Genomic DNA, 21549 nt, shown 5'->3' with positions numbered 1-21549 from the left:
ATCATAAAAAATTTGCCAAGCTGTACACAAACGACATGGATAAGGAGTGGTCATTGTAATGTTTCCAGTTTCATGCTCATATTAAAGCAGCTTTCTTGTACCAAGGGTATCCATGAAAAGATACAAAAAGAAGCATGATCAGCTGATCGGTAAGGTAGCACAAGAGGTCATGACAGCATATGGCCTCACAGAAACACTGTATCTACACCCAAGTACACAAGGTGCACATATTTTGTATCAGAGCTGGAATGAATACTGTTCATGCTGTGTTGCTCCTTTTCTACAGGCTTTGCTTTCAACCGCGATTTTATCAAAGTCAAAGTCAACTTTATTGTCAATTCTGCCACATGTACAGGACATACAGAGAATAGAAACTACGTTACTCTCAATCCCTAGATAAAATAGCAAATGAACATTTAAATATAAGAGTGATTAAAAAATGCAGGTAAAATAATTAAAAAGTAAAAATTTAAATAAATACAATACAATTTTACATATAACAAGAAAGCTATACAATATACAATATAATGGGTAAATGACATTGGGTGTAAACCAGGCAGAGTAGTGCAAATAGGCAAATAGTGCAAATGGAGATTTAGTAATGTACGGTAAGAGATAGTGTAACAACAGATTATTTTTCCACAACAGGAGTAAAGTCTGCTAAACTCATATGTTTGTGTTCCAGGTAAAACTACCATGAGGAGGGGTGGAATTTCCCACATCACCCACATGCCGTCCAGTTATTTCGCAGGTATAAACATCAGGTAAAACATATTTATTGAGCTTGACACGTACGCGCTCACCCAGTTAAATATTTTACAGGGACAATAAGGAGGAGGAAGGATTAACACATGTAGGAGTGTGGTTGATGAAAGAAAGATATATAGAAAGATGCACATGAATGAAGAGGATGGTTCTTCTTCTGTTAGAACGTAAGTGAGAGCATTATGTATGAGGTGGTGAGAATCTATGGGCAAACTTGCACAGCATGATGCCCTTACTACATACTGAACCCAGTTATGTGTCGTTTCAGCTTTCCCCTTTTTTACTGACAGTTGAACTCGCATATCTTTCTGTTCTGTGTGAGTTTATGCAGTAAAAATGCAAATGTTCTTCTTTTTATTACATTCAAACAATTTTTTTCTTTAAAAAAAGGGGGGGAGGGGGGGGCATGTGTTCTTGAAATCAGCATCTGAACACTATTCAGCTGGACATAGCAGGGAATCCTTAGAAAAAAGAGAATCTGGTACAGCAAGCATTCAAAATGTCACACATGCCATTTTAAGTACAGTCCACTGATTCTGACAAATGGCAATAACTCACTCATTGACTCAGAAACTAGAGCGTGTTGATGAATAGATAAGAAGAATCGAAAATAATCTGGCATCAGATAGCCTCTTTCAGAATCACGCATGGATCTTGTATATCTGCGCATTATACAGAAACTGCTGATGCATCCATGCATAAATAAAGATGATGTTGCAGCTGACCAACTAGATACTTATTTTACCCCTTTATAAGATTTGTCGATTAGGCCCATATAAAAGTAACGACATTATCATAAAAAACAATCTAAAGCCACTTGTCACCTGTATGTGAGGAAGCTCCGGGCTGCTTCAGGTACAGCAGTGAGTTTACTGGAAATAGCCTCGTTTACAATAGGAGCAGATGATGAAACACAAAAGGTAATTCACATATATTCATATATAAATTATCTGAGGACTATTTAAATATATTATGTCGGTTAGTATTATCTTTTTTTTTTTTTTTTTTTTTTTCTGGGTACCTAGAAAAATCATAATCAGAAACTGGATGAGGCGTGGCCACACGCGGCGCGGACGCCAAATCGCTGTGCAGGTATTCTCTCACACTATCTTTCCTCACTTTGACGGTACACCCCTTGCCCGTCCCTATTCGTGAACCCCATTTACATTCAGCCCACAGACTCACGGCAAGTAAAAGGGATGGTGGAAAGAGAGGGTGGCGACAGAGGGTCTTTTCCAAGACCGGTGCGTCTTTGCCAGTTCGCGGCGTGCGAAGATCTCCATGACCTAGATTGACTGGTGAGTCGTTTTTAATTTGTCGGGAAGCTTACCGCATGGGTTTCATTGCGGCAGACAGACAGAGAGACTGGTCTTTATTCCGAACAACGTTTTAAAATTAAATTTGCGCGCACACTTCTCCGATCTGAGAAATATATAAGACATTACCTGCACAGGTTACATGGTATGTATTATGCAAACTTTCTAGTGTTCAGAAGTGTTGTGTACAGAATGCAATAAGCTGCTGGAGTAAAGCGCTGGCAAATGTGAGCAAGCGCTACAGATCCAAGCGAGCACAAGATGCAGTGCAAATGTAACTACAGTGGTTCACACAACTTCTGACTACATACTATCACTACAGATGTGTGAACTTGGATTTATACAAACTGTTTATTCCATCAATCCAGAAGATGTTGAACACGAAATAGGCATGTGTTCAATAGGACGCATGGTCAAGCACTTCCGTCAGCATCCACCCAAACCTTCATGGACAGGTGTATAACTCGTTGATATCTAGGTTAATTTTGGAAGAATATTTACATGGAGACAACAGCAGGGTAATAGGATCAGATCTAATTTTGCATCATTTTAAATTAGTGTCCTGATAGATAGATGTTTTAAAAACAACAAGCGCCTTATTCGTGTAAATCAGTGCGCAGGAAAGTGATTGAATATATAATTGTTTTCCCCTCCGGATTCAAAGGATGACAAAGGTTATGAACAAAGCCCCGTGGACCACACAGACTCAAGCTAAATCATTTCCCCTGTTGAGTCATCTTGAAATCATTGACTTAGCATCAGTTCTACAGTTTCATTAAGCCACCACAAACATAGATTTCTCCTTGTGTAGTGGCATGCACCTGACTCTTTTGTCTTGTTTTAGTTTGTGAGCACTCAGCTGATATAATGAAGTCTGAGTTTGTCTTTCCGGGGTTTATTGTTCAGTCTTTTTGTCAGCATATTCCCCTATCCCTTTATCCTCGGTTTCCCCTGTTGTTCCTCTGAGGAGCTTTGGTTGTCTGTTTTCTCCCCGCACCATTGTGAGTCATGCTTTAGTTTGTGTGTGTGTACTATATTGTAATCCTAGATTAGTTTTTGTGGATTTTACTGTTTTGTGCTGTTTCCTCAGTTATCTGTTACTGCGCTCCTTTGCCAGTATCTCTAATTTTTGAGTTTCACTTCCCCGTCCTGATTGTCTGATTGCCGTCACCTGTCTCTCCCGCATCAGCCTTCTTTTCTCATCATGTCATCCGTGTATTCCCCTGTGATTTCTGATTATATTTCTAGTATTTATTTGATTCCCTCTTTGGCAATTGTCAGGTTTGTTATTTGCTTATCTGTCAGACTTAACGTCAGCCAAAAATAATAATACACAGTCTATGATTGTGACACTTCACAGTGAAGAACACTGAAAACCAGCAAGATGAACGGAACAGTTGGGACCATCCAACATTATTCCCATACTGTGTGAGAGACATGGGAAATATCAAATAATATCAAAGCATTTTAAACAGCACTTTTTCCAAGATGCGAGTAATAAAATGAAAACGCAAGACTAAAAGGAGATAGAAAAATATATAATTAAGGGGGCATTAAAATCACACATCAAATCTGATGAATGAAATATTCAAGCTGAAAACAAAATGATGTCAGTGGAAACCAAATGAAAATCAGTTTTAACATTTTTCAAGTGTTCTTGTTTTTGAGCAGTTCAAGATTGCACAACTGGCTGACCTATGTTTAAATCTATATGCGTCTTATTCATAACTTCTGCCAAAATTTGGTTCCTGGGTTGCGTTACTGTTGAACTGGGTTGCTGAGAGCTTATAAATCAGACTTAATAAAAATTGCATCATTAGCCTTTTTTCCTGGATATAAATCGAAATAGAAATGATGAAGGGCGCAGGACAAGCTTGATGGCATAACTAATAATGGAAGCCCAGTAAAGAAGTGCACAAATCTTTGTCCAAAAAGGAAATAAAACCTACGTGAAAGATGAGCCAGCTCATAGATAGTGAGAGTGTGAAAGCAGTAAGTCTTTGTTTCTTTAATATTCTTCTTAATCTGTATCTAGTGGGGTTAAAAAAAAATCTTTATAAACATCCATCCATCCATCCATTCGCTACCGCTTATCCTTTTCAGGGTAAACAATTACCTGAAAATTTCACCCCTCATCAGTTTTTTATTAATGGAGCATGCTCACATCATTCGTGTGCCTAATTACAGTTTACATTATAACAGTGTAAACGTTGGTTAAACAAATTGGAAAGGTGTGTCTGACTGATATCATTAAATCTTCCAAACAATACAGGTGGCAGTGTGTGCTGTGGATTTCTTGGGGTTTATCCACTATGAGAGGATTTCCTTGTACTCTGAAGTGGGGCTTAGTATAAGGTTTAGAGCAGCAATTAAAATACCATAAGATAAACAGCGATAGCTTCCAGTTACTATATTAGGCAGGGACGTGAAAAGGACAATGTTTTAACTCAGCCGTGACTTTCAGTGACCTTTATGTTTCTTTAGTTACCTTGTCACAAACTGATGCCATGGTTGGTCACATATTACGGTTATTGCTCAATATTTAGCTCATAACTTCCTGGTAAAGCAAGCGTCTGTGGAGTGAAACAAGCCTTCTTACATTTCCATGTCACAATTAGACCTGTGGACCTGTCCAAACAGGCTCTTGTTGGCAACTGCGTCCTAATGCTGATTGCACTGTGCTATTTACTTTTACAGAATAATTAAGAGTGATAAGTAATTTTTAGGTTTCATTTTTACTACTCAAAGTTTATTGTGCCCTCACCTTGAACGTGTTTGTCATCTGGTACCTGTTTGTAAAAACAAGATGAACAATTCAGGTGAAGAGATATTTGGCAAAACTCCAGGGATCTAGTTCAACAAGGAAAAGTTGGCTGTGCACAATAGAAACCTTTATTGTTCAGCATTTCAGTGGGTGACATTGTGTGTAAATTCCCATGTCTTTCAAGGAAGGGGACCAAAGCCTGACACAACTGTAGAATGATAAGCCCCAACACGTTGACAACAATCTTGCTGTGACCCGTTCACAGTTTACTTCATGTCAATGGAAAAGTGTCTGGCAATCGAAACCATTTTCATTTCTGTCATAGTTTATGTCGTTTTCTTTTTCATTCTTTCCATTTGTAAACTATTTGTCGTCTTCACTTTATTTCCTCCACCCGCTCTCTGCGCATGGCTGTGCCTGTCACTGTGTCCAATGGTCTGACTTCACTCTCAGGCTGGTCTGTGCACCACTTTCAATACCCCGTGGTGTTGGCCATTGTAAATGCAGCCAGTTGCTATTTTAGACACAGGCTCTATTGAGGGGTGGGAGTAGGGGGTGGTGGAGGGTGGGGGGTTATTGAGCAGGGATTGCCTTAATACCCCAAAGAAAGTTTGCCCATCACCCCCTCATTTGCTTTCTGTCACAGTCGTCTTTTTCTTTCCCCTCCAGCACACAGGATTGGTGAGATCAATCAGCCCAAAGTTCGTCACTGCATCCAGAGAAAAGCATTAGCTTCTTCAGTGTCCACACAGCACAAAACCAGATCTGCATTTCCTACGCTTGTGGATGAGAAGGAGAAATGTTGTCTCAAGTCTGTTTGTGCTGCCTGTTCTTCAGCAGGGGCTTTTATAGCTGCCGCTGGACGGAGTCAAGTAGTCAAAGGAGAAAGGTAGTTTTAATGTCTGTTTTCTTCTTATGATAAGTCAGTTTTTCTTTATCTCTCTACAGGAGTGTGTAATGTTTAAATAACCATGTTTTATTTGATTTTTTAGGGTTTTTTTGTTTGGTTTATTTCCATTCAGCATAACCTTTATAAATCCCAGTAATCCGGGATTAAAATTTTTGCCTGACTGAAATCCGAAATATAAAATGCTGCTTTATGAACTGTTGCTTTGTGAACCTGATACTTTTATTGCAAAACAGTCATTGACAAATTGTTAGGAAATATAAACACAATAACCGACGTGGTGATTGCATTAAAAAAAAATTCATTTATGTGCCAAGAGAAACAAACAAACTCACAGGCCCTAACAAGCTATGTACTTATATGAAAGGGAATAGGAGGATGCAGGAGCTCTGTAAATCTGTGAGGGAAATGACACTTGAGGTGTGCTGTTGGTGGCGATGGTGGTGGTTGGGAGGCGGTGGTGGGGGCGCTGGGGTTGTTTGCGCCGAGTTCTCACGACACAGTGCGGGCAAAGCACTCAACCAATTATGAAAAAATGTTGGATTTGTTCCATTGGTCTCACTTTGAGCTTCTATTGGAATTTGTGCACACATCGACACGCACGGGGATAGCTCTCTGGACAACTACACAATTTTTTTAAGGCTACAAAAATGTAATCAATTTTCCTCCTTTTCTTTTCATTTCAGTGCAGATGGTTGTCGCTCTTAGTTGTCACTTTGATGTCTCTGCTTTCCCTGTGCTGGTTGTATATTTGTTTTGCCATCTCTAATGACCAACAGAATGTTAATGAGTGAGTGATCACACACACACACACACACACACTGAATATTTATTTGTCTTTGTTGATGTCCTTCATTCTTTTAACTATGTGCTTCACCCTTATCAGGGTAATATTCAGGACACTGAAGACGTGGGTAAACTACTTCCTGGTAGTGGTGATCATTTCTGCAGTGCTGGCCAGCTACTGTATCCTGCTGCTGGTAAGAATACAGTTTTGTCCGTTTACCACACAGGGGAACCAAATCTTGCTCCACATTCAAAGATCATTAAACCTAAGAATGAGAAGCCGCCATTTTTTAAAATGTTCTCCGATGATTACAGCTCTTTGCCTTGATCCAAGTTGCCTTAGAGGAGCAACTCCACTTACACTGGCTTCATAAGGTAAGCATGCAAACATTTACCTGTCCAGTCTATAGTTTTATTAAAATCGTCTAATGTTATATTTGCTTTCTGCTTTTTTTCCCCCCTTTTTCCTGCACAGATCATTTTCTGTTTTTGTGTAATATTCATCACAGCTTTGGCTTCAGGAGTAAGCATAAAGGGGAGGGAAGAATGGCCAACAGTTCTTACTCTACTCCAGGTAGAGTTAGAGTACAGAAACTTTTTAGTTTTTTTTTTTTTTTTAAATGGCTCTAAGTGGTGTGAGAATATCACATGTGTTTGATGTCTGTGTCAACCTCTTGGCAGGCCACGGCTCCCTTCCTGCAGTTTGGTGCTGTTGGAGCGTTGACTCTGCTAAGCCCGTTTGTCTTTCATCGCTTCCACTTGGCCAAAACACGTATGTGTCAGACCTAGTTTCGGCATACACACAGACACGATTCAAAGGCAATTACATAATCCTTTTATACACACACTATTGTATCAAACCTAATTACAGGGCTAACACTGGAAACAAATGTACTGGTGAACTTTGAAGCTGAGGTTCATCTGGCAGTCACTGGAAAACTGATTCTGCATGATGAGCATTAGTTCAATACACAAGAAAGATATACAAATGTATAAATATACATTTATAAATCTATATATTTAAATATAATAAAAGTCAATTCCTGCAGGGGGGAAATAAATAAAAAGGGCTTCTTTACAAATTCACGCTTGGAGCATTTTAAATATTTAAAGATTATTGTCTGATTTGTGTTTATTCCAGGATCTAAGATGGTCATTGCAGGGATGTTTCTAGTGGTCTCAGCAGCCATCTTCCTGTGTCCCCTGCTCATCCACTCTCCTTGTCTAATAGAAGTGCAGGAACTACCTGAAAAACCAAAACTTATCGGCCACAGAGGCGCGCCGATGGTGAGCGTCCTGTTTTACTTGGCACCACCCTGCAAATAAACATTATAATTATAGAGTGATGACATTACACCTTTGGATAGAGCTGCTATTGTTGACAGATTGCAGTCATGTTCAAGTTTTTCAGTTGATTAAAACAAGTTTAAAGAACGTTTAAAAACGCAGTTCAGTTCTTTGAGAAATATTTAATGCTAATATTATAAGCACAATCCATTTTCATATATTGTCAAATATAAAAAAGTAGACTGTCCCTGGCTCAGGTGTGAGCAAAGATCCAGTCATGTGACGTCCTCATATGCCACGCTACTGTGCCCTTGTTAGTTTGCTTTGCTGCTGGGTCAATAATAAGCTCCATTTAACACTGCATACCGGGGTTGTCTGTGCTCACACCGCTTTGGGGTAGGAAGGGCACTTAAGCACATCAGTGTGTCTCACCCATCTGTCCTCCCTGTGTTCAGCTGGCCCCAGAGAACACCATCATGTCGTTCAACAGAAGCCTCAAGTGCGGCGTGATAGCCTTTGAAACGGACGTGCAGCTCAGGTACAATGACAATGATTTACGCTTAGGAGGACTCACAGTTGCTTTCTTGAAAGAGGAATGTGTTTTTGCTTTTAGTTCGGTTTTTCATGCGCACAAATATGAGACAAATGTATCACCGTGGATTACAGTCCTGCAAGTGGGGGCATGTCATTCTACTAATCACCTCAAATGTAGCAGTGATCTTTATAAGCATGCTGTTTGGTTCTTGGGAAACATAACTAACTAATTATTACATTTTTAGAACATTATTTTCATCATTATTATTGTTGTCTTCACTGATAAATATGAAAAACTGATTATTTTGACTTCACAGACACTAAAATTTGTTTAACTCTTGCTTAAATTTAGTCGAGATAGAAAACCTTTCTTGATGCATGACCATGGACCTGACTTCTTGCTGAGAACGACAAATGTTAAAGACAAGTTTAACGGCTCCTCATTCAATAAGAGCACTGACCTAACCTTCAAACAATTACGGACTCTAAACGCAGGAGAACAATTCCTCAAGGTAGTAATTGTGCTTTGATTTATGCGTGAGCGCACATTTGCCCGCAGAGCTTTATGTATTATCATGTGTCAGACTAAAGAAACATGTGAAATTATCTGGCTTTGCAGAATGATCCTTACAGCACAGTGTCCCTGCTCTCAGAAGAGGAGAAAGAAACAGCCAGGACACAGGACATACCCTCCTTGCTAGACCTTCTTAAATTTGCGAAAAAGCACAATACCTCAGTGATATTTGACCTGAAAAATAAAGAAACAGAAGAAATTGACACAAATGACACAGTAAATATCACCTTAAAGTTTGGCATTCCTCAAAGTCTGGTAAGTCTACTCACTTGTATCAATTGTGGGATTCAAGCATTTCACAATCAAGCATATTTTTAAGAGTTTTCTTTCTCCTTTTCATAGATTCTTTGGCTTCCTTCTAAAGAACGAGAAGTTGTAAAGAAGCGGGCCCCAGACTTTATCCAGGTTTATGAAAATGAAACGGATTTGGAAAAAAATAACGGGAGCCACCTAAATGTGAAATACAGCGAAATAAAAATGAAAAACATCAGGTAAGAAATAAATAGGTGGGTAAGAAATCTCAATATTATCTACAGTACATGTTGGTGCCAGGGGCCATGCACAGCAGTGTGTTAATTAAAGCTGCGTGTAGCATGCTGAGACACAGCTCTGACACTTAATATAGGGGCGTAGGATTGGCCTCCAGGATACAAGATTCAAATAATGTCCCAACCCAGGTGTTCTGTTCAATGGCTTAGCAAAAGAACCATAAGAAATAAAAGGGAGGGGGCCTAAAGAATGAAATGCAGTGTAGCAACATGTTTTAAGAAGTCGCTGAAGCGCTTCACTGAGTGCAAAACAAACTCACCGTGGCGTGGCCTTGCTACATGTCTCGCAAAATAAAACTATTCCTGGGTGGCACAATTAATGAATATATATATATATATATATATATATATATATATATATATATATATATAAAAAACACCCAGCACGCCCCTGCGGGCGGTTTATCCTTCAAGCTCGGGTCCTCTACCAGAGGCCTGGGAGCTTGAGGGTCCTGCGCAGTATCTTAGCTGTTCCCAGGACTGCGCTCTTCTGGACAGAGATCTCCGATGTTGTTCCCGGGATCTGCTGGAGCCACTCGCCTAGCTTGGGAGTCACCGCACCTAGTGCTCCGATTACCACGGGGACCACCGTTACCTTCACCCTCCACATCCTCTCGAGCTCTTCTCTGAGCCCTTGGTATTTCTCCAGCTTCTCGTGTTCCTTCTTCCTGATATTGCTGTCATTCGGAACCGCTACATCGATCACTACGGCCGTCTTCTTCTGTTTGTCTACCACCACTATGTCCGGTTGGTTAGCCACCACCATTTTGTCCGTCTGTATCTGGAAGTCCCACAGGATCTTAGCTCGGTCATTCTCCACCACCCTTGGGGGCATCTCCCATTTTGACCTCGGGACTTCCAGGTTATACTCGGCACAGATGTTCCTGTACACTATGCCGGCCACTTGGTTATGGCGTTCCATGTATGCCTTGCCTGCTAGCATCTTGCACCCTGCTGTTATGTGCTGGATTGTTTCTGGGGCATCTTTACACAGCCTGCACCTGGGGTCTTGCCTGGTGTGATAGACCCCAGCCTCTATGGATCTTGTACTCAGAGCTTGTTCTTGTGCTGCCATGATTAGTGCCTCTGTGCTGTCTTTCAGTCCAGCTTTGTCCAGCCACTGGTAGGATTTCTGGATATCAGCCACCTCCTCTATCTGCCGGTGGTACATACCGTGCAGGGGCCTGTCCTTCCATGATGGTTCCTCGTCTCCCTCCTCTTTCTTGGGTTTCTGCTGCCTGAGGTATTCACTGAGCACTCGGTCAGTTGGGGCCATCTTCCCAATGTATTCTTGGATGTTCCTTGTCTCATCCTGGACTGTGGTGCTGACACTCACCAGTCCCCGGCCCCCTTCCTTCCGCTTAGCGTACAGCCTCAGGGTGCTGGACTTGGGGTGAAACCCTCCATGCATGGTCAGGAGCTTTCTTGTCTTTATGTCAGTGGCTTCTATCTCCTCCTTTGGCCAGCTTATTACCCCAGCAGGGTACCTGATCACGGGCAGGGCGTATGTGTTGATGGCCCGGATCTTGTTCTTACCATTCAGCTGACTCCTCAGGACTTGCCTGACCCTCTGCAGGTACTTGGTGGTTGCAGCCTTTCTAGCGGCCTCTTCATGGTTCCCATTTGCCTGCGGGATCCCCAGGTACTTGTAACTGTCCTCTATGTCTGCAATGTTGCCTTCTGGTAGTTCAATCCCCTCAGTTCTGACTACCTTCCCTCTCTTTGTTACCATCCGACTACACTTCTCCAGTCCGAACGACATTCCAATGTCATTGCTGTATAGCCTGGTAGTGTGGATCAGTGAATCGATGTCTCGTTCACTCTTGGCATACAGCTTGATGTCATCCATGTACAGGAGGTGGCTGACAACTGCTCCGTTCCGTAGTCGGTATCCGTAGCCAGTCTTGTTAATGATCTCACTGAGGGGGTTCAGGCCTATGCAGAACAGCAGTGGGGACAGAGCATCTCCTTGGTAGATCCCGCACTTGATGGTAACTTGTGCTATGGGCTTGGAGTTGGCCTCTAGTGTTGTACGCCACATCCCCATTGAGTTCCTGATGAAGGCTCTTAGGGTCCCATTGATCTTGTACAATTCTAGGCATTCCAGTATCCAGCTGTGGGGCATTGAGTCATAGGCCTTCTTGTAATCAATCCAGGCAGTGCACAGGTTGGTCAGTCTGGTCTTGCAGTCTCGGCTGATTGTTCTGTCTACCAGTAGCTGGTGTTTTGCACCTCTGGTATTCTTGCCAATTCCTTTCTGTGTCCCGCTCATGTATTGACCCATGTGCCTGTTCATCTTAGCCGATATGATGCCTGACAGGAGCTTCCATGTAGTACTGAGGCAGGTTATTGGTCGGTAGTTGGAGGGGACCGGTCCCTTCTTGGGGTCCTTGGGGATCAGGACCGTCCGGCCTTCAGTTAGCCATTCTGGGTGTCTTTCGTTAACTAGCAGCTGGTTCATTTGTGCTGCCAGACGCTCGTGGAGTGCAGTCAGCTTCTTCAGCCAGTAGGCGTGAACCATGTCGGGCCCTGGTGCTGTCCAACTCTTCATACTGGAGACCCTTTCTTGGATATCTGCCACTGTGATGGTTACTGGACCCTGTTCAGGGAGGTCGCTGTGGTCTGCCCTCAGATCCTCTAGCCACTGAGCATTGCCGTTATGGGTTGCATCCTTCTCCCATATGCTCTTCCAGTATTGCTCCGTCTCCAGCCTTGGTGGTGCTGTTCTCTTATTGTTCCCTTGCCACTGAGAGTACACCTTTGCTGGTTCTGTGGAGAACAGCTGGTTTATTCTCCTGCCTTCTATCTCTCTGGTGTACCTCCTCAAGCGGCTGGCCAAGGCTGTGAGTCTTTGCTTGGCAGTTTCCAAGGCCTCAGGTATGGACAGCTTGCTGTATTTCTTAGGCACCTTATTTGTCGCACCTTTCTGCAACTCCGTTAGTTGGCTAACCTCCCTCCGTGCTACTTTGATCTTGCCCTCTAGCCTCCTTCTCCATGGAGGGTACTGCCCCTTGTGGCTGTTCAACTTGTAGCCAAGCATCTCACTGATCACTGCTGCCGTATTGTAGATCAGCTTGTTAGTGTCGGTAATCGTGGTTGTAGGTATTGCCCGTAGTGCTGCATTAACATCATCTAGCAGACCTTCTGAGGGTACTTCACGTAATCTTGGTAACCGGCTACGGGGGATCCAGGTTTCAAGCTTGGCCATGATCCTATTTTTCAGGTCAGTTCCTCTCGCACTCAACGATCCTTCTCCTATCGCACTTGGGGCTATGTACCCAATCTCGGGTGGGGGTGATGATATCTCCCCCCTGACCTGGCGTCCTGACTCCTCCTTGCCGTAGCATTTGTGTTGTACCTCGTCAATCTCTAGCTGTGAGAGCAGTCCCTTCTTTCGAATGTTGGAACACTGAGCTACTAGTTGTTTCGCCATCATTGTGGATGTTGGGTATCGAAGAATCCATAGGTCCCTCATCCTATTCATGTAGCCCCTTCCGCCGGGGTTACTTGCGTAGTAGCATTCCAACAACGCCCTGTTTTCGTCCCTTGCCCACCGATGCCTTCTTGTTCCAGTAGCCCACTTTTCGTCAGGGTGCCCTGGTTCCTCAACACCTGACGCGGACCTTGTTGATCCGGGCGACGTCCGAGCCGGCATGCCTTCATATTTATCTGTCTCGCTCATGTCTGCGGTAGGCTTGCTTAGCATAGGGGGTCTAGCCTTAGGACCCTTACTGGATACAGACGCCCCAGGCAGGAATCGAACTTGCGATCCTCTGTTCCAAAGGCGTGTAGTTTAACCACTACGCTATATATATATATATATATATATATATATATATATATATATTACAGTCTACGCTCATGTATACACTCATCTAAAGAGTTTTGAGAAAGCTGAATAAATAAGCAGAGAAGCACAGTGAATGGGGGTGCCTCCACATGGGTGCACTGCATTGTAACAGTTAACATTCAATCATGTCTAAAGATGCTGAGCAGTCCCATTTAAATATGATTATGTAACAAGAGAGCAAGAGTGGCATATAATGATTGGGCATTAGTTTGACATACAAGGAGTCAGAGGTGACTGAGAACGCCTGTGCAGGACGTGTTCAGACTGTTTCTGCAAAAACAGCCTGTTTGTAATTACAAAGGGAGTGATGTTACAGCAGGTTTGCAGAGCTTAAACCTCTAATCACAAAGATAAATGGTCACCGAAGCATTTAATTGGTTTTGGTTGACAGGTATTAGCGATACAGTTAAATGAATCATGCTTCACCATATTGAGAAGTGCACATTTGTCATACATCAAAAGACTTTTACAAGGAAGGGTCAATGAGTAATCACTTTTATCCTCTGCTGAAGCATTCTGGGTAGAAGTGGACTTTTCCAGGATGGCACTGCTCCAAAGATTAAGGCTTAAGCTATCACTGAGTAGCTCAAGTATCAAATGGGAATCCTAGGATATAGCCACCAGATCTTATTTATGATCTATGAGAGATGTTGGATGTTTTTAATGCAGTTCTCCAGTCATCTCCAGAGACTTTAAGAGTTAACTTTCCTACCTCATCCATGCATTTACCAATATGCACATGCATAGCAATCGATACCCGTCTTACAGTTTCACATATTTCTCCGTGCTTCTTTTAAGTGCTCTGTAATCTCTCAAAATTCTTCTTGTTCACTTCTAAACGATGTGCTTGTCTTCGTATTTGACAGCGACCTTCGCAAACGAAACATTACAGTGAACCTGTACGTGGTTAATGAGCGCTGGCTGTTCTCTATGCTGTGGTGTGCAGGAGCCAGCTCTGTCACTACCAACGCCTGCCACCTCCTAAAAGAAATGGAGCGCCCTGACTGGGTCATGGTGAGCAATGCAGTAGCTGGGCATTTTACTGTTTATTTCGTTATGATGCAAGAAATATTATCATTTCAAGATTTTGGATGTGGCGCTCACATCTTCGTCGCAGTGTTTCCCAGGATTTGTGACACACTTTGAACATGCTTGTGTTTCAGCCACGCTCTACATACCTGATAACATGGATTTTAGTGGATATATCATCTGCTCTTGTGATGATGGCACTCTTTCACTGGTAAGAACAGAGGTTTAGTCTACAAATTTGTATAAAAATGAGGAGGAAAGTTAACAAGCTGACTAACCAATGTCTCTCTTCCACATAGGACAAAACACAGTCTTTGCCATAATGCAGGTACTGTATCAATATCATGGGTTTTTTGCCATTGAATATTTGAAATTTAAGTTTAAAAAATAAAATGATGATCACTGGTTATCTTCCCCTTTATTGGCAAACCTATAAAACAAACATTTGCAACAGCAGATAGAATGTAAAAAAAAATCCCTGGCATGGTTTTGCTGAAAGTGAAACACAAAGGAAAGCACCATTATAAAACCATCAAAAGCAAATAGAAAGTATATCACATGATAGCTAAAAAAAAAGTTATTTTCATAACCTGACAGCTTGAATGTTCTATTTTATAACAGTTAACAGATCACATAATAATGTATCCCTTGTTTGTTGTGACAGATGGACCGAGCAATGACAATGAGCTGGAAGTCTTCCTCACCAGGCTACCCTGACAGCCTTCAGCTGCAGATGTTTCAGTCTTGAAGCTCACAATCGCAGCCTTTTCTGCACTAACACCGGGGTTTGGACCTAAATCGGGAGGACAGCAAGTTAATGTGAACTGACACGCACTGTTTTATAAAATTATGCAGGCCATAATGTTGTTGTTGTTGTTGTTTTTTTTTTACATATCAGTATGATGCCAGTATACACAGTTTTGGTGTGTGGGGGTGTGTGTGTTTGACAATGAGAGAGAAAGCTAGTTACACAGGTTTATCTTTCGTTGGTTTTTTTTAAATACTTGTTTGTTCTTTTGCTACTACTGACAGTTTGATGAAACTATATGACATGGTGTGTAGATCTGAATTACCTTTTGCATTTTATTACATTGATTTGTATCCAATGAGTAAAAAAAAAAAAAAACTACTGCATTAAATAAACATTTGTAATCTGAGCCAACGTTAATAAAACTATATTTTTTATGGTAACTTGTGTCGCTTTATTTCCGCATCTACTGAACACGAAGGTAAAAATTTTAATTTTGAATAAACAGGTGACATATCGAAAAAATCGTTTTAACAACTGTGATTTATATTTAATAAAATCAGCACATTAGAAAAGCTGTTAAAGTTGGACACAGATAGTTGTGGCTGGAGCATTAAGAATGAACTGTTTATATAACGGAGGTGCTTCATACCAGCTCCATCTCAGACTTTACAGGCCTCAGTTAGCATGTTAAATGTTAAAGTTTGTGACAGTAATGAACAAGTATGGCTTGTTTGCAAGGGCTGGCACGGGAAAGACTTGATTATGTACAAAGAACATGTTAGCAGGACTTAGATCTGTAAATTTGCATCTAAAAAAAACAAAAGACACTGCGAGAAATCACCTTTGGACAGATCAGGCCAAAGTGGAGATGATTGGCCACAATGCACACAGGTCCATGTTTGATGAAAACCAGCGTACACCTCATACCAACTGTCAAGCACGGTGGCGGAGAGGTGATAATTTGGGTTTATTTTGTAGCCCAAGACCTGAGCTCCTTGTAGTCATTGAGTGGACCATAAATTCCTATATACATCAATGTGTCTGACAGCTAAAGCTGGGCCAAAACTGGGTCACACAACAGGGTAATGATCACAAGCATAGCAGCAAATCTACAACAGAATATCTGAAAAAGAAAAGCAAAAGTGTTTCAGAGGCCCAGTTAAAGTTCGAACCTAAACCTGACTGAAATGCTGCGACGGGAACTTAAGAGAGCTGCCGAATGAACCCATCTCTAACGTTTCCAACCATGCTGCAAGAGACCGATAAAGTCAGATATAATGCTTCAGTGTTTTATCTCAAGCAGTTTTTTTTTCATTAAATAATGACAGTGTAGCATGCCCTAGGGTCTGTCCACCTAATTTAAAAAATGGATCATTTCTATTATGTCCTGACATGTAAAGCCATAGAGCTGACAGCTGGTGTACTTTCTTTCTAACGTGACTGAATCTGATCAATAGATTATATTTTGAACAGTTGAAATGTTTCTCTGAGGTCTTCCTGTTTTCCACCTGCCCAGTAGCTCTATTTTCCGCACCCTGAATAACTCTTCTCTGCACATGTCCAAAACACATCTGCATAGTGTACTTTTCCTTTAATGACGGACTCCCAGCACCACCTTATCGCACCACAAGATGGCAACAACTACAAAAAAATCGAGAAACAGGCGACTTACCAGATAAACATGCAACGAGAGACAAAAACGGCTTAAGTAACACGCTGATCATTACTAGTGATGTCATGTGCTGAAGCTATCTGCAGGTGTCAGTGTTTAAAGCGTTAATACTGACAGTGCGAATGGGCCCGCTATGGCCGGACCGGTGGGCCTTCTCCACGGAGGCGAGGCGTGTGTGAGAGAGGGGAGGAGGAACGTGAACATGTCACGCTCTGGAGCCGTTTTGCCCCCCCAAAAAAGAAAACTTCTGGAAAAGTTGACATGAAGTAAACAGTCTTTGCTTTTTCACATCTTAACCTCAGTCAGTGGGTGTGGACCACACTGCGGACCGCTGCAGCGACACTTCAGACAGACTGCGAGTGTCAGCGACTGGATTTAAAAAAAAATCTGTTGTGAGGAAGGAGCGACAGTCCCGGTTATAAAATTATCCGAAACTATCGCAGTTATTATTCTTGCTTCTTAAACCCTCAAAACACCTCGAAATTATAACTTATGTGACTTTTCAAGTCGGCCACATGATGGTGCATAAATATGGTGAGTACCGTTCATGTAACGTTATATCTTTTTTTCCCCACGTGTCACATTTTTTCTTATATACTCGGGTAAAGTTAAAGTTTTTAGGTTAATGCCAGCTCATTACGCCATCAAAGTTATTGCACGGCTTTTCAACGTCCCACGAACCCCCGCTGTAATCCCCTCGAGAAACCAGACTGTTGTTTTAGCCCTCAGGGAATGAGAAAGTTAAGAGTAAGTGGAAATTGTCAGTTTCCGTGCTGTTGGTATTATTATTGTTGTTGTTGTTGTTTTCTGAGATGTTATTCTCCTACTCGATCATAATGTTCAGGATTAGGTAGGAAACTGTGAAGTAGTAGATTTACCTTCGTGATGTGCATCAACTCTGCATTCTGTGCTCCTCACCACCCACCGGGTTCAACAACCAGCTGCACAGTCCTGATGGGAAAGAGAGAAATGCCTTTAAAGTGCTCTGCAGGAGACTATAACAGGCAGCAGCAGTGATACGTTTAGTTTAAAAAAAGGAGAAATCTTCCGTATTTTATTATTTATTTAAATTCTTATAACAGTGTGTGTCTGTGCAAAGAAAAGCAGTAGTGGCAGTATTGTTGGCTACATGTATTTACATTTAATAATAGTTTAATTAGAGCTAAAATAAAGAGGTAAGTTTAGAGTAGTCAGGAATTTTTGTATGAACTGATTAATTGCTGACATTTTTGAAAATTGCAACTCCACGAATGTCTTTTTTCTAGCCTCTCAAATGGGATACAGGTTCATAACACTGTTATTTCATTTCCCCTGTCTCTATGTAGCTTTGCTGCTGCTGTTGTTCTGAGACATGTATTTATTTTGTGAGGCAGACACAGCTAGGGCAGCGAGGCTGCTCAAGCAGTACCAGTCCAACCTGACCAGTCCAGAGGAACAGGCCTTGAAGACCAGCGTGGGCAAAGTGTCTTCCATCTTGGGCAGCCAGCTGTTTCAAGCCCTTCTCGGTAAGCTTGTTTTGAAGAAGAGAGTCTTTCGAAACTTTTCCCTCTAGCTTATGTTGCATCAGACCTTTCTCAGGATGTCCTTTCCAAACAACGCTTCCTCTTCATGTGTCTATCTTCTTAAGAATGGGAGGTATTTTTTTTCTTGATCTCCTTTAATTTACTGTGCGCTGTTGCCACACACTATCAGTATTAGATTTAGTGCAGCTGGTATAGTTTGATTTGCGTGGCCGTGTGATTGGCTGAAGGCTGACACAGGATGGAGACGGGGTCAGGTTGTATTAATTTGTATGGGAAGTTAACTGAGTCTAAATGTTTCCCAATTAAGTCTTATGAAAGAGGCCTTTCAGTCTGCCTCACAAAGGTTTGCTGTTTAACCACCTCTGTAGCATACTCGGATTGTAATAAAATCCCATTAAAGCCACGCTCAACTCAGTCTATCTATAGACTGTGCTGTTATAAACTCTGACCTGTCACACTGTTGAAACACAATTCCTCCTTTCAGTTTTACAAAAATAGGCACATTTATGTCTCATAAAACTGTATCAGCAGGGTATAGATCATAAAGTCAGAAAACTTTATTCACTTTAGCCAGAAGCAAATGTAACTGCTTCTGGCTAAAGTGTTTGCTAATAGTGAATCATGAGTTAATGTTAGTTGTAACCAGCTACACCTCCATGACAAGCTGAGTGTGGTGTGTTTTGTGTTTTTGGAAATGAGCCTGTGTGAACCTTATCCTCACTTCCTTTTAGAGTAGATAAGGCACATTACTTCAGTTTAGCAAATGGTTGAGTGGTCCTTCTAATTACCACAGCCATGTTATAATGATGCTTGCCCCTGGGTCTGCTATTGCTTCTGCTGACCCACTGCTGCTTCTTTGCTGGGGATCTAAGGGGGGAAGGGCGGCTATGACTCAGGCAGCAGTTAAAAATGATACGGTGTGGCTCGTTTTGCTAATGATGTATACTGAAGGGAGTTTAAGGTATACTTTCTTGTGCTGACTGATGAACCCTTTAAACATAAAGATAAAATGTATTGCTCTTTTTGCGTCTTGTCAAAGGTAAGGGGCTCATTATAGAGACTAATTTGTTGTACCTCATCACCCAGAGTCCACATTTTAAGACCAAATGAGTTGTTAAGTCTCATTTGAATGGTTTCTAAAAATGTAGGCTGGAGCAAATGGTGGATAGAACCATAAAAATGTGACTGAGTTTGCATGAATGGTTTAGGAAGTAGAGAATTTAAAAAAGAATATGTAGTCCCTCATTTTCAGAGGCTCAATTTGCACTGTGAAGCTCTGTGGGATTGGCAGCATTTGCAGCATTTGATTGGATCTGAGCAGAGAGTGTAGCCCTGTATACTGAAGAATTCATCCTTCTGCTTCTATCAGGAGTCACATCATCAGTAAACACCAGTGACCTGGTTTCACTGGCAACCATACATGCCCATGCCATAAAATTGCTTCAATCATGTGTGTCCGATGACGTGATTTGCTTTGGATTAGGAGTTGTTTCTCTCCTTATGCATACTTTTCTATTCCCATCATTTTGGCACAAGGTAATCTTCATTCATTCATCTCCTAAGATTTTCTCAGCAGGCTCTTTTAGGTGATTCCTGGACAGGTCTAATTTCCTCTTCTTGTTCTTGGGTTTGCATCTTGTTGTAAACTCTTTGCATTTCCATTCATGAAGGCATCTAACGATTGCATATATTAATAATGATACACGCACCTTATCAAGAGTTTTCTTGACTTGGTTAGATGTTGTGTCACTTGCACTGACATCTCCTTGGACCTTGTGTTTAAAATTGTAGTGAAAAGCTATAAAATACAAATTCAGTCCACCATTGAGGTGTACAAAAGTAAAACTAGAATGTTTGTGTCTTTCTCCAACAAATCATGGATCTAAATGTAACCAGTGTTGCCTTTATGTGCTGTTAAGTCAATCACAACGTGTAACACATGAAGAAAAGCAATTGAAATACTTGCTTTTAATCTGATGCACTGATTGCAAGAAGTCTATCATGCTTGTGCTGACGATAACCTCTGAAATTGTCTGTAGATACTGATGTTTTCTTGAGTCTCAAAAGATTTTTTTATCCATACTCACTGAGTTTAGGGATTAAAAGCTTATTGCACTTTGGTGCAGGCTTAAATATGCAGTTGGGGTTTTTTCATCACAATGAAATAACTGTTGATTGCACAGTTTAGTGGCTTTATATTAATGACACCACTGGTTTGCATCGAGGCTACAATGTTGCAAGCCTTAGTGCTCTTTACTCGTTTTGTTCCCTACTGAAGATCAGCCTGTAGCTGCTGGGTGGAGGTTTAGTATCATTCAGGGTTCTTCTCTACCTTTGGATTAGCATGCTGTCTGTGCAGATGTTTGCAAAGAGCTAATGTTGTGCTAGCAACATCAGCTTTTTTGGTTCTTTTCCTGCACCTTGGCTCATATGATGAGTCACATGATCAACAGTAGTTCAACGACCCTCTTAAGAGACAACGCCAAGTAGGGTTTACCTGGGACTCTCCACCATTTGGTTGTTGGAACTGAAGAAGCATCTTCACGAAACTTAAAGAAATCCAGTCACTTTCTTTCCAAGCTCTTTAAATTATTATGAACTGAACGACATAATGAAACTACTTCTGTCCTGAATGCAGTTTGCACTTTACAGTTGTGCTGCTACCATTCCATGCTACCATAAATGGTAATGTGATTACAGTAATGTGTTACTTTGTACTGGATAGATGTCACCCTTTTGTTAGAATGCTAACCAAAGCTATTGAACTTGGTTAACTTGTTAAAAAATCACCCTAAAGTTGAGAGAGAAAGTCACCAAAAAACCCCATGTGGTTACTGACCATTTCTCCAGGTATTAGTGGACATCTGACCATGCACTGTTTTAATGTAATCAACCTGAAATCAGATCTAATGTATTTTATTATTTATTGAGGTGAGGGAGACTCGGAGAGGATTAGCTTTCAGGATTCCAAACATTCCTCGCAAAGAATGTTCAATCAGGGCCGAGCCTGAGGCCGACAGGAAAATAAATAGCTCTAGGCTCCCATGCGAGCCTCTTCCAGGCCGTCCTGGCTCTCTGGACCATCTGCACAATGTGTGAGGGTAGAAGAAGTAGAAGAGCCGTCTGGTCGCTGTGTCTCAGGTGAATGGTTGAAGAAGACTGGCCCCTCATTCAACATGTGGTTCTCATCAGTGCAGGCGGAGTGGAAGAGCAGCCGGTTCATAGCACTAATAGGAATACAGT

At 41.6% G+C, this 21549-nt stretch overlaps 2 protein-coding genes across 3 annotated transcripts in view; both read left to right on the top strand.

The window, feature by feature from the left end:
• Window positions 1-1789: 1789 nt before the first annotated feature.
• gdpd2 (glycerophosphodiester phosphodiesterase domain containing 2) lies at window positions 1790-15551 on the top strand. Its single transcript, XM_004545648.5, has 17 exons — window positions 1790-1857; window positions 1938-2063; window positions 5515-5734; window positions 6439-6542; window positions 6639-6732; window positions 6854-6913; window positions 7014-7112; window positions 7220-7310; window positions 7680-7825; window positions 8281-8363; window positions 8712-8871; window positions 8979-9188; window positions 9276-9424; window positions 14198-14345; window positions 14495-14571; window positions 14660-14688; window positions 15025-15551. Exons 3-17 carry the CDS (start codon window positions 5645-5647, stop codon window positions 15075-15077), a joined length of 1593 nt encoding a protein of 530 aa, XP_004545705.3. The 5' UTR covers window positions 1790-1857; window positions 1938-2063; window positions 5515-5644; the 3' UTR covers window positions 15078-15551.
• A 1392-nt stretch (window positions 15552-16943) lies between these two features.
• Window positions 16944-21549, top strand: part of dlg3 (discs, large homolog 3 (Drosophila)) — an 80488-nt gene continuing 75882 nt past the window's right edge. The window contains exons 1-2 of one of the 2 annotated variants that reach the window (XM_076875026.1): window positions 16944-17317; window positions 18157-18288. In XM_076875026.1, the coding sequence (XP_076731141.1) occupies window positions 17299-17317; window positions 18157-18288 (151 nt within the window). In that variant the 5' untranslated portion in view covers window positions 16944-17298. Of the gene's footprint in view, window positions 17318-18152; window positions 18289-21549 lie in introns of both variants that reach the window. The other variant, XM_076875030.1, reaches the window with a different exon arrangement.

This window comes from Maylandia zebra, linkage group LG2 (genome assembly GCF_041146795.1).
Source record: "Maylandia zebra isolate NMK-2024a linkage group LG2, Mzebra_GT3a, whole genome shotgun sequence".
In the NCBI taxonomy this organism is placed as follows: domain Eukaryota; kingdom Metazoa; phylum Chordata; class Actinopteri; order Cichliformes; family Cichlidae; genus Maylandia; species Maylandia zebra.
Note: the sequence above shows the minus strand (reverse complement) of the source record. Positions and strands in the feature narration are given on the sequence as shown.